Source organism: Trichomycterus rosablanca, chromosome 4 (assembly GCF_030014385.1).
Source record: "Trichomycterus rosablanca isolate fTriRos1 chromosome 4, fTriRos1.hap1, whole genome shotgun sequence".
In the NCBI taxonomy this organism is placed as follows: Eukaryota; Metazoa; Chordata; class Actinopteri; order Siluriformes; family Trichomycteridae; genus Trichomycterus; species Trichomycterus rosablanca.
This window is the reverse complement of record NC_085991.1, coordinates 26,563,395-26,581,421: the sequence shown is the minus strand read 5'-3', so window position 1 is coordinate 26,581,421 and position 18,027 is coordinate 26,563,395. Positions and strand designations below refer to the sequence as shown.

The 18,027-nt window shown below is 37.0% G+C and overlaps 1 protein-coding gene across 1 annotated transcript; it reads left to right on the top strand.

Annotated features, from left to right (window-relative positions):
* The first annotated feature begins 9,575 nt into the window (after window positions 1–9,575).
* trmt10a (tRNA methyltransferase 10A) lies at window positions 9,576–16,143 on the top strand. The gene is made up of 8 exons (XM_062993138.1): window positions 9,576–9,656; window positions 10,476–10,654; window positions 11,518–11,680; window positions 11,877–11,948; window positions 12,032–12,106; window positions 12,828–12,977; window positions 14,465–14,570; window positions 15,806–16,143. The coding sequence occupies exons 2-8, from the start codon at window positions 10,512–10,514 to the stop codon at window positions 16,060–16,062; spliced, it is 966 nt and encodes a 321-aa protein (XP_062849208.1). The 5' UTR covers window positions 9,576–9,656; window positions 10,476–10,511; the 3' UTR covers window positions 16,063–16,143.
* The last annotated feature ends 1,884 nt before the right edge of the window (window positions 16,144–18,027 follow it).

Genomic DNA, 18,027 nt, shown 5'->3' with positions numbered 1-18,027 from the left:
ACAAACACTATATTGCACATTAGGGTTTTACAATACTTTTGATTGTATTTGTATTTAAGATGATATATCCAACAAATTAGTACAGACGCTCCAAATGCTTTAAACTCAAGAGAACATACATTGACCTACCTGGCCTAATTGGAATCTGCTCAGTAGCAGTGTTGCACCTCTTATATCTTTTCAATTAATTAGCAATTATATATGAAATAGTCTATCGTTCCATTGTACTCAGAGGTCAGATGCTTTAAACACTGTACTTTCATATTTTGGCATTAGAGTGTTCTGCTCAGTTTATTGCACTTCTGCTTGATTAAACACTGCTGCTTACTATATATATACAGTATATACAGTATATATATATATATATATATATATATATATATATATATATATATATATATATATAAATGTATATATATTTCATGAATCATAATTGTTGGTTTGTGTAATACAACCATAAATAATGTATGTCCACATATGTTATAGTGTCTACAGTAACTTTAACAAAAGTGCTGAAATCTACCAAATGCCCATGTATTGAGTGTTTTAATTATTAAGTAGTAATTGTCAACCACAGTGTTAACATGGAAACTAATAACATGCTCCGACATTTAAACATTTGCATCCTTCCTAATCTGTGGCTGTATTTAACTTAGTTCACTGTATTTTCTGAGTACAATGGAATGCAGGGTACAGTTCATATTGTTAAACGCATGAGCTTTAAATCTTTTATTTTATGATTGTGAGTGTATCATGTCAGTCATGTTAAGAAGCGAGTTTGAGTGTGACTTGAGTGTGATTTAATCAGTAGTACAATGCAGTACAGTACAGAGTCAGATATTAACAGGTCATGTGACGAAATCTCCTTTTTACTGGTAGAGTTCCTCTTTATTATAGATTTCAGGTTTGTGCTTTTTTACATGCATTGGCAGGATTGTAATTATTAGTCACATGATAAAATCCTTATTACAGAAAGGTTTGGACAGTAGGAAACAGGCAAATAAAAGACATAATTGTGACAAGTGCATGTTTACCACTGTGTTACATGAATTTTCCTTTTAACAATTGTATGTAATTGTTTGAGAACTAAGGACACTAATCATTGTAGTTTTTGCTGGATATAATTCAATATTTTTTGATCTTGTGCTTCATTTGCATTGTAACTACTGCTCCAACTTTTTTGGAATTGTTTTTGTATTACACTAGGTACTTAGATGGGGGTGGCACAGTAACGTAGTGGATAGCACTGTCGCCTCATAGCAAGAAAGGTCTGGGTTCAATTCTCCGGCCAGGTAGCCAGGATCCTTTCTAAGTTTGCATGTTCTCCCTGTGTCTGTGTGGGTTTCCTCCCCCAAGTTCAAATACATGCAGTTAGACCAGTTGAAGCTACTAAAAATGCCATAACTGTGAGTGTGTGTGAATATGTGTATGTATGTATCTCCCCTGTGATGGACTGGCGACCTGTCCGGGGTGTTTCCTGCCTTATAAAGCGCTGGTGAAACAGACAATGTATGAAGTACTTAAAAAGCTTTCGGATCTGCTGGTCAGTCCGAACTTTTGTAATATAACACTAAAATATTTCTTAAAAAAATTCTGAATATTAAAATGTACATATCTTTAGCCTTCTTAAGAGATTTTTTGTTGTCGATCATTAAAATATGTATCCCAATATAACAAGAATCTTGCAAATCTATATCAAATAGACAGTGTGTTCTAGTTTTACTTTCCCTTAATCTTTAAATTAAAACGACTTTTTTTTTGTATACAGAAAGTACAATATTATTTTGTTTTTTACAATATATCATTTTATTTCTTTGAAATGAGAAATGAATATCCTGCTGCTAATTCAGACAACAACTATTCTAATCAATTAGGAGGAATTTGTCCTAGGTGACATGTTTAACTACTGCCAGTTTAATCTATGACTACAGCAACCATTGCCATTTCAGAGGGATTTTCGTAAGTATGTTTTTGACGGAAATGACAAAGAATGTTGCAAAGGTACACAGAATTGTGCAAGATGTGGCAAGTGAGAAGCAGGGTAACATTACATGCTATTTCATGCTATGTAGTGTGATAAGATGGCATAAGTGAATGACTTACAAGTTAAATGTTTGAAAATGGATGAGCTGTTAAGTTGAAAAAATGTATCATGTTTGATGGCTTTTGAAATTATTGATTGTTTTCAGAAAACACAATTGCTTGTTTAATAAAGTGATAAACTTTTTTCAACATTCATGTTTTTTTTTTATGTCTTGTCAGTAAATGATTTAAAAGAAGTGTTGCTTATTCATGTACCAAAGGTCAATATACCTGGGGCTTGATGCACTTCGTGAAGGCACACTGATTTACAAATTCATTTTCATACCAAATTTAAAAAAGACTTGTGAGCTTGTAAAGGTGAGTTAAACATTTAAATTAGCACATCTGTTACGCCAGACTGGGTGAGGTCAGACACATGCACAAAGACTTACTGAACATACAGTACCACAGTTTTTTGTCCACAAGATTTTATTTTTCATTTTGTTTTCTGCTTTTTCCAAAGTAAATGACTACACAATCTCTAATGTTTGTGGTGTTTCCCCTCAGCGGGAACAGACATATGGCTGCCACTAAGTGATTGTTTTTCAACTAATCTTTTTTAAGTAACTGCAGGCCTGTAATAAACTATTTATACACCTAGGCAATGTTGCATGGGACTTCCCCATATTAACTCCATAGCCAACACTGGTGCCCTTTAAAGTTTTTACAAGAAGTGGCAATGTTTAAAATGAAAGTTTGGGGAATGGGCAGAGCTGTAACAATACAGTGTAACTTGTTTTGAAGTGCTATTATCAGTGTTGGTTTATGGTGTTGCAGATCTAATCATAATCATATGCAGCCCCGGTTCTGGACTGCTTTGCTTGGGGGGGGGGCAGTAAAACCTAATGAGGGGGCATGTTGATAGTCATGTTTTTGAAGCCAGAAATATATTCAAGGCTTGATTTGTGCATGAATGATGACAGCCAAGCTATTGATACTGGCTTAAAGTGATGTATGAGGTAAAGAAATAAAAATGCATGTTTTCGAACTTAAACTTAAAACCCAATGATTAAAAAATACATGTTGATTATGTAAATGGAGAAAAAAGATTATCTAATTGTATTTCATTTTAATACGCCCCCCTTAATTAAATTGCCATTAGTTCATTAGCCTAACCGCTAACGGCTAATAAAATAATTTAAGCAACACCTATGTAAGAGGTAAGTAACATTAAAGCAACGAAAAACCACAGTTAAGCAAATATTACCATGTGGAAGTCAGTTTAAACTCAGAAGAGTGTTTACCAGTATACCTGCCTCTCGCTCACACTAACAGAACATATACTGCCGAACTGAACTGTTTGGGGCAGTCTGCCGATTTTTATATGACTCAAAGAGCTAATCAGGAATAAGCAAGGAAATATCTTCACACTGTAAAACAAAATGCATTTTTGTGATTGGTTCAGAGATAATTTTAAAAATAGCGGTTGCTTGCATTGTGCTTGGGGGGGCAAAGACACAATTTGGGGGGGCAATGCCCCCCTCAGCCCCCCCCTAGCGCCGGCCCTGATCATATGTAAGTTGAATTAACAGCATTAGAAGTTCAGCCTACATTTGACTATAAAGCACTGCATTAAAAAGACAGTGGTCCTTCTTATTGATACCATAAGCAGATGGTGCAGATTGTGGCTGTTTCACTGTAGTCAGTTCTGTTATTGAGAATGCACAGAATGCAATTCATCTGGCCACCTGCCTGGGCCTGTCAATTACAGGCAATCATTCAGAGTATCTATAACAGATGAAGACAAGAATAAATCTAATAATGAAAAACACTCCACACTCCTGTGTTACATGTCATATGTCTAACTATGCATATTTTAACACCCATAGGCTTTAATCACATGGTTTCAAATAAAACTTATTTTATTTAACAAGCCATCCTACATCATAACTTTTGATTACTAGAATTGTGTACTAATATCACAGTCATGTGCAGTTCTAAAAGTCTTTGCAGACTTTCAAGTTCTTTTCAAGAGTTAAAATATTCTTTTCTTGCTTTAGAATATAGAATACGTTTTATTATTGTGCCCAGATGACTTATTTTTCCTTCATTCTTTTAATAAATACATGACTCTTTTCACTGTAATGGGGTAGGGCACGCCAGGTGGAGCCCCATAACTGTAAGGTCGTAAGAAGTCAACCCAAGGGAGAACAGTACTGTGGATAAAGAGAGACAAACAGAAAAGGAAAAAAATTAAAAACTTGGCCAAAATAACAGAAACTAAAATAGAAGAAAAAAGTTCCAAGCCCAAAGCGGTTTGGTATAAGAACAAGTAAACAGATTGTTAGTCAGAGTAGGGGGCATTAAACCCCACACGCTCACCCAGAAGAGAAAAGGTGGAACCTCACTTCACAGGTACATAAACCTACCCCAGAGGGGCATTAACATTAATCCCCCAGTAAAAAGTTCAATGAAAGTAGAAAAAGATAAATAAGAAAAAGGTGGAAAACAGGTGGAAACTGACTTACCACCATGCCAGCTAGTGGCACCACTGGCAAGTGAAAACCCTCAAAGAAAGAGGAACTCTAAAAGCCAATAGCAGAGCATCAGCTTAACCAACTGACACATCCATGTCCAGCGTGAATGCATTTAAAAAGTCTGCTCATAAAGGTTGCTGTGTTTCCTGGAAAGAATATCAAAGAATAATGCATAAGAACCGGCCATTGTCCAGCGGAGCATGCTAGCCTCAGAGAGTGTGCAGGTGTCTGTACAGCACAATACAATAAGCCTGCAGCAAAGTGGCCAACAAAAACAGTATTTAAAGATCTCCATCATTTGCAGCGAATTAATGTTGATGAGGTGCAGAGACCAATTAAAGGAACTGGCACTGTTGAGACACATCCTCATTACCTTTCTTCTAAATGACACTTTTTAATCACATTTATTCATTTACTGCAGTTTTGCAGGAGAAAATGTTATCTTTCTTACTTGATATAAGACTTCAGATGCTCAACAGTACGTGGTCGTGGTTGTCTAATTCTCCACTTCATAAACCACCATACATTTTCAATAGCAGCCAGATCTGGACTGCAGGCACATGCACTTTATGTCTTTTAAGCCATGCCTTTGTAGCGCATGTACAGTAGAATAAGGCCTGGAAGGAAAAGACATCACCTTGATGGCAGCATGTGTATCTCTAAAATATCCTCTAAATATATGCCTCTGTGTCAATAGTACCGTCACACATTTTGGGCACTGATAGACCCACATATCATAACTGGTGTTGCCTTTTGCTAATAAAGGTTGTGTTTGGCATCAAGAACTTGTACATTTTTCCTGAAAACAACCTGAAACATAGACTTAACTGACCACAGTACACATTTATAGTGAATCTGAGATGGGCTTGGGAACTCTGCTGTGCTTCTGCATATAATTGATGTACGGTTTTCCCTTAGAATAATAAAGTTTTCAGGTTGCTTTTCTTGATGCAGCGGTGGACTGTATTAAGTGACAACGGTTTTCCGAAGTGCTCCTGAGTCCATGTGGCTACATTTATTACAGTATCATGATTGTTTCTGATGTATTGTCGACTGATTTATACGTTGATTCCAGTTTTGGTAAAAGCCTTTCTTGAAGAGTGGAGACTATTATATTAATTATCTGGTATATACAGTATAACCCCTTACATATAACAGATAATAGATATAACACTCTACTCACTGGGGTAACTGCATATCCATACTGCTCATGTTTCTGAGATGAGGTGCCCAACAAGCTCAGTTGTTCCGGTGCTCAGGTGATCAAGTGTTCACATACTTTTACCCATACAGTGCACATGCCCCTTATAAGTGAATGTAAATTTCTAACTTGTATTTCTAGAAGTCCACAAAGTTGAATCAGTTCATCTGGACACAAGTTTGTTGTAGAGATACGTTTCGTCACTCAATCCAAATGACTTCTTCAGTCTGAGCTGGTGTTGAATACCCCAACCTTATATGCAGTTGATTTGCATAACGACTGATCACTGCCCATTGCATAACAATGGAACTGGTGATCAGGTCCATATGAAATTCACAATGACCATTAATTACAATGGTCATGTGTGTCTTTCACACATGATTGGGGTAAAGCTCCAATTACGGCGTTGTAAGATGGTGAGAGATGTACTCTCAGGCCCCCTCCCCGGTTCAGAGATGGTCGTTCCCTCTTCACATAGATGGCCTCTTTGACTCCACGTTCAAACCAGCGTTCCTCTTTGTCAAGGATCTGCACATCTTCATCATTAAATGAGTGGCCTCTGGCTTGCAGGTGGGTGTAAACCGCAGAGTCCTGGCCAGAAGAGGTCGATCTTCTATGTTGGGCCATCCATTTCGCCAGTGGCTGTTTAGTTTCCCCGATGTACAGTTCCCGACAATCCTCCCGGCACCTAACAGCATACACTACGTTACTCTGTTTGTGTCGAGGAACCCGGTCCTTAGGGTGAACTAATTTCTGGCGTAGCGTGTTCTGGGGTTTGAAAGCAACTGAAACACGGTGTTTGGAGAATATCCGTCTTAATTGTTCCGATACTCCCGCCACATACGGAATCACCACTGGTTTGCGCTTAGACCGCGGTTGTTATTCTCCTCCTTTTGATCCACTGGAGTTGTGTTTGGGCATTTTCCCCGCTTTTACGAATGTCCAGTTGGGATAACCACATTCACCCAGGGCCTTCTTGACATGAGATTTCTCTCTATCCTTGGCCGTAGTGTCTGTGGGGATGCTGTTCGCCCGGTGGTGAAGCGTCCTGATGACTCCTAGTTTGTGCTCCAAAGGATGATGGGAGTCAAACCTTAAGTACTGGTCCGTGTGCGTTGGTTTGCGGTAAACATTTACTTTCAACCGTCCCCCATCTTTACTAGCAATTTCACAGTCTAAGAAGGCTAAAACGTTGTCGCTTGCATCCTCCCTTGTGAACTTGATGTGTTTGTCCACCGAGTTGATGTGGTCCGTGAAATGTGTTACTTCCTCTGATTTTATTTTAACCCAGGTGTCGTCCACATGTCTGAACCAATGACTCGGTGGTGTTCCTGAGTAGCTTCTTAGTGCCTTCTTTTCCACTTCCTCCATGTACAGGTTTGCAACAGTAGGTGAGACTGGGGACCCCATAGCACACCCATGTTTCTGTTTGTAGAACTGTCCTCTGTACGAGAAGTAGGTGGACTGAAGACACAGTTCTAGAAGTGTGCACACCTGGTCCGTGGTAAGGGTGGTCCTCGTGCTCCGGGTGGGGTCGCCTTGTAGTTTCCTACGGACCACCTCCACTGCCTCAGCAACCGGAATGCACGTGAAGAGGGATGTAACATCATACGAGACCATTGTTTCCTCCGTCTCAATGATGATGCCCTTCACCTTGTCCACAAAATCCATGGTGTTCTGAATGTGGTGTTCCGTGCTACCTACCAACGGGTTGAGAATCGATGCTAGAAACTTAGAAATGTTATAAGTCACAGAGTTAATCATACAAACAATGGGTCGTAAAGGTACATCCTGTTTGTGTATCTTAGGTAACCCATACAGAATAGGTGTAGCCTCCCCCGGATATAATTTGTAGTACAAAGCCCTGTCAATAGCATTGTTCTGTTCTAAAACTTTCAGACAATCTATCACCTTTCTCTTGTAGCTACTACCTGGATCTCGTTTCAGCAGCTCATAAGTGTTAGTGTCACTAAGTAACAACATCACTTTCTCATGATAGTCTATCTGGTTTAATAGAACGGTGGCTTTGCATTACTCAGGCAAGCTGACACTTTCATCCGCAACTGTTCCGCTTCCAGGTCGGAGATGTTGTTGTTGCGGATTGCTGATTCTGTGGCTGTGATCAGTTCCACTAGTGGGACTTGCTTTGATGTAACAGCGAAATTCAACCCCTTAGCCAAGATGTCTTTCTCCGCTTTTGTGTTTGCCCTTCATTCCTCTTTCGGCCATCCATGGTCTGTTGGTGTTTCTGTCCTGCAGCAAGCAAGTCAAACTTTTTTCGCTGCCTGGTTTTTGACTTTTCATGTTGTCCTAAATGAGCCTTCTGCGTGAAGTTAATCACCTGTTGGAGAGTGGGCTCATCTAGACGTGATGTAAGTCTTTGTACAATCTGCTCCTCTCTAGTTTTTAAGACATCGACACACATGACCATTGTAATTAATGGTCATTGTGAATTTCATATGAACCTGATCACCAGTTCCATTGTTATGCAATGGGCAGTGATCAGTCGTTATGCAAATCAACTGCATATAAGGTTGGGGTATTCAACACCAGCTCAGACTGAAGAAGTCATTCGGATTGAGTGACGAAACGTATCTCTACAACAAACTTGTGTCCAGATGAACTGATTCAACTTTGTGGATTTGTGTACCTGGATTATTGAGCATGCATCAACAGATATTTCTAGAAGCTTACCATAACCCTGCCCAGGATAAAGCAGTAATAAAACATTAAAATGAAATGAAAATTGTCAAGTGCAGTTAACATAACATTCATGTCAATATTTTTCTGTTCAACTGATTACAAGCTTGGTTTTGCTGTCTCAACCCATACATCATGTACTCTTCTGGCCTTCTGCCAATGGGTAACCAGATCATGTAACACTGAGCTAGACATGGAGAGAGAGAGAGGGAGAAAAGCTGAAGAAATGCACAGCTGTTTACCCCACAAATCAGCTCAGGAGGGTGTGACAAGAAAAGTAATCAAATATATCTGGGCAGCACCTCCTTAATCCCTAAAATACTATTAGTGCCTTCCCAAGATTCTAAACAGACACACTGCCTTCCTTTCCTACATTCCAAAAGAAGTGATTTATATGGTGATTGTTCAACAGAATCTGTGTCGTAAAACAACACTGGTCCTGGTGACCTGGTTTTGTCCCTTATTCCATTTATTGCCTTGTAGGTTTTGACATGTTCTCCCCATTTCAATTTGAGTTTTTCTTGGATTTCCTTACACCTCCCAAAACATGCAAATGGTGGTCTGGCAAAGTAAATTGCCTCTAGGTGCCATGTGTAGGACATATTGCTGCCGTGGATTGATGCCATGTGTAGGGCATATTTCTGCCTTATACCCAGTGTTTCTGGTGATAACAAACCCTTCTTGACCACAAAATAAAGCAGACAGTGTGTGAACAGCTTTTTGACTTGCAGTCTTATTCTAACTGTTCGGTATTTATGTATGAAATAATAAATGCAGCATTACTTTAAAAAGTTAAGTACTGGTAATAAAGATACTGTAAATATAGACAAGGCTGCAAATCACATTGTTTTAAACAGTTTACAACTATCATACATTTTTATGTTTATTTTATTCAGGTGAATACATTATCCAAAAATACCAATAACAACTGACTCATTATTGTTCTACACATTATGTTGCTCTTTGTAATTACAGTGAGTCGCTACTGAATTTTCTACTGTCTATGAAGAGGGAGGTAGTAAGTTTTAATCAAAATTGTATTTTATTTTTAGCGATTATGTCAATTTCTCTCTTAAAAATAAACATCCCTGAAAGAGGGCAACTGTTTGTCCTCACAAACATGGCGGATTGTTCCTGACTCCTGCTGTGCGACACGGGCGATTTTAAATGACGTGGACTAGAAGCACGCTGCCTGGGTAAAAAACACTGTCAAATACTAGAGTTATTAGTTTTTATTTTACTCTTGTACGTTACATATTGCAGCATTTGCGTGTATGTGTGCTTTATAGAGGTTTTAACTTTCACTGTAACTGTTCACGCTTGTTTAATATGTTATTTTTGCCACACATAGCGAACTTGGAGTCAGGCTAGCTGGCTAAATAAAAGAAAACAAAACAGCAATATAACAGTTGCTGGTTCTGTAAGGAACGTGTCCAGCGTGTATAAATATGTAACATTATAAGCAAAACAAAGTACTTGTGTTGCATGAACTGTTCCACTAACTTAATAACTTAATCATTAGAATTGTTTGAATGCTGTCTTGCCTTATATGACTGGTGCTGGAATGCCTGAGAAATATTAGAAACAATAATTATTAAAGCAATAAGCCACGAGAGGCCGTACGTTACTGTGATTTTAGCACGGGGATGACGTTTTTGGCACGACGCGAAGCGGTCTCGAGTGGCTTATTGCTTTAATAAAACGGCGGTCAACATAAAATATAATAAATACAACAATGTTTAATCATAAATGTATTTATTGTGTATAAACTTACAATAAAGCATTCTTCCGCGACGCAAGGTAATCCGATTAACAGTGTTGCTAGGCAACGTGAGGGCGAAAATAACATTAACTTTCTCTATTCAGTGGCGTATTAATATGGAATGATGTGAGGTGGTCCTAGGTGTGCGTTTATCGGGGATTTTACAACGGCTTCGAACGCGGCTCAGCCAATCAGATTTTAGGACCGGAACTATCCGTTTTATAATTGTTATTTTCCACTTTGTTTTCTGTAGGTGTAGTGACTGTCAGCAGGAATTCTCAACAGCATTATGTCGTCTAATACAGCCAATGATTCCAAAACTGAAGGTAATGAGCAGGATGTACAGGATGGAGGAACTGAAACGATGTCAAAAAGACAGAAAAAGAAGCTTCTTAAGCAACAGCAATGGGAAGAACAGCGAGACCTGCGAAAGTAAGCAACACCAATAGCTTTAATACAAATCATTAATTTATGAAGGGAAGCATTAACCCCAATAACATTGTTTTTCTTAGGGACTCCATTATATATAAAAAGAAAAAAGGAGATTAATAACCAAACTTTTGTGCATTTGTGGGTTAGATTTCTTTGAATTAAGTCTTAAACAGTTAAATGACACAGAATGAATGATGTAGCATTTTAGAGTAGCCGGATATTCTGTTAATACTGACATATTGCAATTATTCAACCCCTACATTATGTCGCTGATCTTAAAACCTACTGCTAGTCTATATGACCTAAAGTTGGGTTACAACATGACTAAACCATTGGGAACTCAGTAACTACCCTAACTTTGCTGTATCTGTGATGTTTTATAAACACTGCCCAGATATTTAAGTGTTCAAGGTGTGTTGTGACCATGGTAAAAATTAAAGAGCTGTCACAAAAGCTAAAAAAAAGGCTTTATTGCACTGAAACAGCAAATGGGCATAAGAAGATTTCCAAGATCTTGATATAGATGCTGCAGAAAGTGTGTTAAGTAAAGCTATTGGGTGGTCCAAGATTTTCATTCATCCTCAAGCTTAAAAGAAGTAATATACTGAAACAATTCTGTTAATTATGCTTGTGGTTTCTTCAAGGGATTGATTATCCCACCACTTCAAACTATATACAAAGACTATTTCTTTTGAACTCATTTGTTCATGGCATAAAATGTGCTGGTAGATTGGATTTCAAATATCCCAAATATGTTTGTTCATCAAAAAGTTTGTTATTTAAAACCAGTATTAAAATAGTTAATAGCAGTGTTATTGGTTTTAGCTGAGCTTGTGCATATGCATTTACCCTTTGTCAAACAGGCAGAAGCGCAAGGAGAAGAAACAGCAAAGGAAATTAGAAAGACAGGCACAAGGTGAGGATGGAGCAGAGTTTCCTGGCAGAAAGCGAGTGCGCAAAGAGGCAGAGCCCAGCCCTCTCCGGCTAGTCATAGACTGCAGCTTTGACAGTCTCATGATGCTCAAGGTATGGCCTGATCCACTTAGTCTTAGTCTAACTGCACATTTATCCTTGTATTGTCATAGTAGAAATAATACACATAAAACTGCAGTGCTTTACACAACATTAAATTTTCAAGTCAGGTCTGTCATAAGCAGCGCTTAAATGTCTGCATAACATAAATGGTCGAAATGGATTTTTTTTTAATTGTTTTAATTTATAGGATGTAAAAAAACTCCACAAACAGATCCAGAGGTGCTATGCTGAGAACAGACGAGCCTCTCACCCAGTTCAGGTAATGTCTATTATTTCATATTGATTAAAAGCTATAGGTAATATACATGTGGCATTATGAACCTTGTAATTGATCTTTTGCAGTTATATATAACAAGCCATGGTGGGCAGTTGAAACAAAATATGGATGAACTTAACAAAGGCTGGGTCAACTGGAAGGTAAGTGGGTTTTGACATTAGCAAGCCAAATTCTTAATTGCTCACAACTTGAACTGCTTGTTAATTAGGCACACTCTAAGTATCTCTTTTCCTTGGCTGTTTTATTTATTGGCTATTTGTTGTAATTGTTGATATGGTTGGGTGATCAAGCCAAATTCCCTATTTACAGTATATTAAATATCAGAATAACTGTATCAGTATCATATTAATAACTTTATTAATCAATGTCAACCTTTTGGGAAAGGCTCTTTCCTGTTTTAGCATGCCTCTGTGCTCAAAGCTAGGTCCTTAAATGAGCCCTAATGTCTTCATTGAGCAACTTTGGGTTGAATTGGAACATTAATTGTAAGCCAGGCATTCTTTTTCAGAGCAGATGTACCTTATTACTGGACTATACATAGTAACTTGGCTTGTTCTAGCCCTATCACCTCTTAGCTGACGCTGTTAAGTCTCTGAGCAGAGGCTCTCAAAAGTCACTTTTGATTTAAGGGGCACACATTTTCAGACACTTTGCAGAATCTTGAGAATGGCCTTTCCAGAGGGGCGAGGCTGTTACAGCTGTATAGGGTGGGCAAACTTTATAGTAATGTCCATGGTTTGTACAAGCTTATTTTCTACTATGAACGTGGTGAAATTGTGGTTTGTGCTTATATATATTTTTTTGTTTTATTGGTGGTAAACCATTTGCACTGAAATGATTGTTCATTTTTTATATTTACAGGATGTCCATATCAAGTCAGAACACTTTCATGAAGTCTTAAGTAAAGAGGATCTAGTGTACCTAACCTCTGATTCACCCAACGTACTGCAGGAGCTGGATGAAAGCAAAGCCTATGTAATCGGAGGACTAGTGGACCACAACCACCATAAGGTAGGTTGTCAATGGCTGAATTTGTAACTTACTTTAATGTGTAATATAATCAGGACATGTCCAAACTAATCTTTTTGTCTTTGGTTCAACCGAAGCCAAAGGATGAAGCATTCAAAGTATAAAATGTTTCTTTAACAGGCCCATCAACATGTTATATAATTGAAAATATTCAACCAAGAATTAATTTTAGCTAAATTTGCTTTACCCAAATCAATAGAGGCTATCAAGGTAAAAGAAAGTTTCCAGTAGTACTGAGGTTGGGGGGCTGAATTATGGTGCACATATACATTTGTCAAGAGAACCAAGTGTTATTTGTTTAAACTAACATATCCTTATATCTTCACGAAATATCCTTAGCCTTTTTCAATCAGATTGATAGTTCGAGTTTTCCTATTTTTATGAAAAATAAACAATATTTTATACTGATATTGTGTTTCAAACATCTCTGATTTATACACGTCTGTTTGGGGTCTCAGAGACCCCAGCCAGAATACATAAATAAAGGCACTAGATTTTAATGTGTTTAGTAATGTTGAGGATACAGCTGATTCTCTTACACACACATACACCTTTACAAAATCTCCCACTTCTCTCGCTCTCTCTGGATAATTTGGTTAATAAATTTGTTAAATAACATTGTGTGGTTAATTTAAAGATTTTATATTGGTTTTCTTTTTCATGTACAGCACAATGTTATTTCCTAAATCTCTCAGAGGACATTTGCAGCGATACCATCCACCTTTGTAGTTCATGCTGCAGTATTAAAGTTCAAAATGTGAAAATAATGAAAAAAATTAATTGACCCCATTTGGAACTTATGGCACATTTGTCAAACTAATTCACATAGAACAATAATAATAATAAAAAACTAAACAAAGGAAATAGAAACAAACTTCTTCTTCTTCCTCGGCCTTTGTCCCGTTCGGTTGCGGGGTTGGCTCTTGGCGGATCATGATCCGCATTGATTTGGCACAATTTTTACGCCAGATGCCCTTCCTGACACAACCCTCCCTGATATAGAAACAAACGTAACTGATTAAAAATGTGTTCAAAAGTGCTCAATTTGTTACCTGTAGATTACTCAAACAATATGATCACAAAGTTCCAAGCAGAAAAAAACGTGTAACAGTGGTGAATCTACCCAAGAGTGGCTTGTTAAAGGTTATCCTATGGGCTCAACGCCAATCTATTTTAAAATGTACCAAAAAATCATTCTCCAAAGAACTTCAGTACATTGTGTGTTATAGTAAAAAGTCAAACATGACTGTGGGAATGTGATGATTGTGTGCTGTTTTGCTGAATAACAAATTGGACAACTTGCATTTAATGGGGAACCAATTAATTCGACATCACTGTAAGGTCATCTGTTCATCCACTAAAGCTGAATGGCTAAATAGAAACAGACCTAGGCAAGGTCCTGACCTGAACTGAGTAGAGAGTATTTTATGTATTATTATATTATTAACTTTTTGTATCATGTGTTTCAGGGAATCTCCTTTAAACGTGCCACAGAGCTTGAAATTGCTCATGCTCAACTCCCGCTGGGCAGTTTTGTGCAGATGAACAGCCGCAAAGTTCTTGCCGTCAACCATGGTTAGAAGGATACAAACACACAAAGATACAAGAAATTATAAGCAAAACAAAAACAGCATTATGTTATTATAAAGCAAGCACCAGCAAAGGGAACTGGGGACACATTCACTTTTGCCTTGTTCTGGTAACCTTTTTGTGCAGTAAATTTAAATATCTTACTCATAACAATTCTGAGCCAAGTCAAGAAAAAAAGATTTAATTTGGAAAAAAAGGCATGGGTCTTGACATTCAAAATGAAAATAAGGGTTTAAATATAATTGTAATTAAATTCTGTATTTTTAAACAAATGAATAATTTGTTATGTATTTTATATATGTTATTTTATGTATGTTATGTTTTAATTTTTTTATATTTGAGGTTTTAATATTTTTAAATATTTTTCACCTGTCAAATTCAGATCTCTGGTTTTTTTTTACAGTTTCAGATCATATTTTTTTCCCACTTGTGATAGTGTCCTAGACTTTGTTCTAGTCCCTTTCTCAGACTATCTATTCAACAAAATAGCAAGCATTTCTTAATTGTGCGCTGGATCCAGCAGGTTGTCTTGGAGAAGCAGACCCATGCAAAGCATGCTGCGTTCAATGTGCTATATGAATGTGGGAAACAATTAATCATGTCTGTTGAACTGCACGATCTGGCAGAGTTTATCGCTCTTATACTGCAATTGGTGCCAAATGCTGTCTGAAACAGCTTGCTAAACAGAACTTTGTCACTAGCGTCAGTTTTTTCACTAAATATGGTGTATAGAACCTGTTAAATCATATTTCTCACAGGCAACATTTAGGAAGGTTCTCGGCATTCTTTATGTACTATCACTTATAACACCACGGCCCTCTCAGTTGATGCAGTGCCAAAAACATAGGGTCAAAAGTCTGAAACTGAAAAAATTTGAGGAGAAATGAGGTAAACTAAAATATAATATCTGAATATCAATGTAAATAATGAATAATTAATTTATTCAAACAAATTCCGAATTAAATTAAAATTATATTTAAGCTAAACACTTTCTACATTGGTCAAAATATGTTAAACTCTTTACACTAAAAACACTAGGTTTTTTTTTTTTATGCATTATGATCACAGCAATTATTCAAATATTGCTGCAAAGAAAACAGTTTTTGTACACCCCTCACAAAGATACACTTTAAACAGTGTAACAGAAGCTAAGGTTGTAATGTTGTTACTTTAAAATGATTAAACATCAAAATTCCTGTTTTTTTTTGTTTGTTTTTTAGTGTTTGAAATCATGCTGGCATATCTTGAGAAACAGGACTGGAAAGAGGCATTTTTCACTGTTCTGCCCCAGCGTAAAGGAGCAGTACCTGTGGGCCAGAAGAACAAAGATGAGCAGGAAGACCAAGATGATGATGACTCGGATAGAGATTCAGACACAAACGAGCCACTCATGCAAAAGACTGAAAATACAAAGGACCAAGTTAATGGTTCTCAAGAAGAACATGAACCTAAACTAAATAAATCAGATTTGTGTTAACAGACTGTTATATAAAAACAAATTACCTCATTTTCTTTTAATTATTATTATTACTACATAAAATTGTTTTATTATTATTACCATGATGTGTAACTTCTTCTTTAGGTTTATTTTTATATTGATAAAAATAGTGGTATTAGTATAATTTGAGGAGATTTGTGTTTGTGATATATTGATATTTGAAATATATTTGAGATCTAAGCATTTCTCAAAATAAACTTACCTAACATGGAGTTGAAGTACAGGCATAGCATTACATTCTTGATTTTTTTGTTGAACAATGCTACCATTAATCACATTTTATACATACTTCTATGAACCCACAGCTATAGCCTTTATAAACCAAAGGTTAATACCTGAACATCTTGATATTTAGCTATAGACTAAACCAGCGTTATTTTAACACAGCTTTAAATTGACACTTTTTTGAAACCCAATGATCCTTGGCCAGCTTGAGTGCTGGTTTTGGTAGCATTTCCGTTTTTTTTTTATTAAGAAGTACAACGGAACACCACATTCTGTAACCAGCACAATCTCTCCTAATATGTCTCTCCTAATATATCTCTCCTAATATGTGCTTGTGTGGTGCCATCAAGTAGTGACCTACTAGACTGTTTTAGTAAGTGAAAAGGAGTAGACTCACACCCCCCCGTGTCTATGTGAGTCTACTCCTTTTCACTTACTAACAGTCTAGTAGGTGATTTACCCACTTGCGGCATGCCCTAGGTGTACATAAAAGAGAGAGGTGTTAAATTCATTGTATTGGGTAAGTACAATTGTCTAGGGTTAATTTCCAGATTGTGATCAATGTTTGTGTGATAGCCTCTAATGTACTTGAAGCAAAAACTGGAAAAGGTACTAGTTAAGCAAAACAACCTCACATTCTGACAAAGCTTAACTTTCAATGCTAAGTACATTAGTTTATAGACATTTGTTTATAGTCATAACTGCTTTTAACCCATTCACACACAAATTAACAGTGTTCATCGTTAAATCAATCTTTAGGTGAGAGTGTAAAAAAATGTACACTGGTATTATACTGTGTGCACTGTGTGTCATCTGAAAGCATCAAGAAGCACATTAATACTAAAGCACACTAATATTATAGTAGGACGTGTAGATATGAGAAAAGGGGACGCAGTTATAACACCTTGGTTTAAGCAGTTAATAGCAAGTAAAAGTCAAATACTCTCGACCTGAGTCGTTATAGAACTGAATTCCGGTAGGTGGCGCACGAGCACTAAAGCAGTTTGTTTAGGCTGAGATGGGTAACGATCCAAATACATGAATTGAAAAAATTGGAGTTTTACAGTGCAGGTAATAAACAAATTATAGACTGTTAACCAAACTATTCTCCACAAAAATACGATCAATGTCATTAATTAATGAGTGGTTAAATATTCAGAGTGGTTAAATATCCTTTGTCTCAGTTTCCCTAACATGCTAACCTCACAGCTCTGATATATCCATCCAATGCAACCTATTTAAAAACTGAATTGAAATCTCTAAGCAGAAATTTTAGAAATGTGCTGTCTAATATTTTGGAAAAAAGAAGATTTCTGTCTGCACTAGTTCTCAGGCTTTAACTGCTTTTAATGCCTCCCTTTAGCTGAGGGCAAATAGCCTACTGCAACCAAATACACAAATGCATCCCATCCATAAAAGTAAGTCTCAACACAAAGCAGAAGACATTCTTCTCATTTCTGCAATTGTGGATCACTGAATGTATGTTGTGACAGATATTTTAAAGTCGTGGAGATGTGCCTGTTTATTTTTATTGCTTGCAATGTCTAAAGTAAAGTATGTTCTCAGGGAAGTTGACAGTTTATGCTTTATGCACAAACAGATTAGGAGTATATAGGTAAATAACACCTAGAAATATTTTTAACAAATCTGCATTAAACCTTTTGTACAACTTTTCTTTGCCAGTAAAACAGCTTTTAGTCTTCTTCTCTAATACAGGTT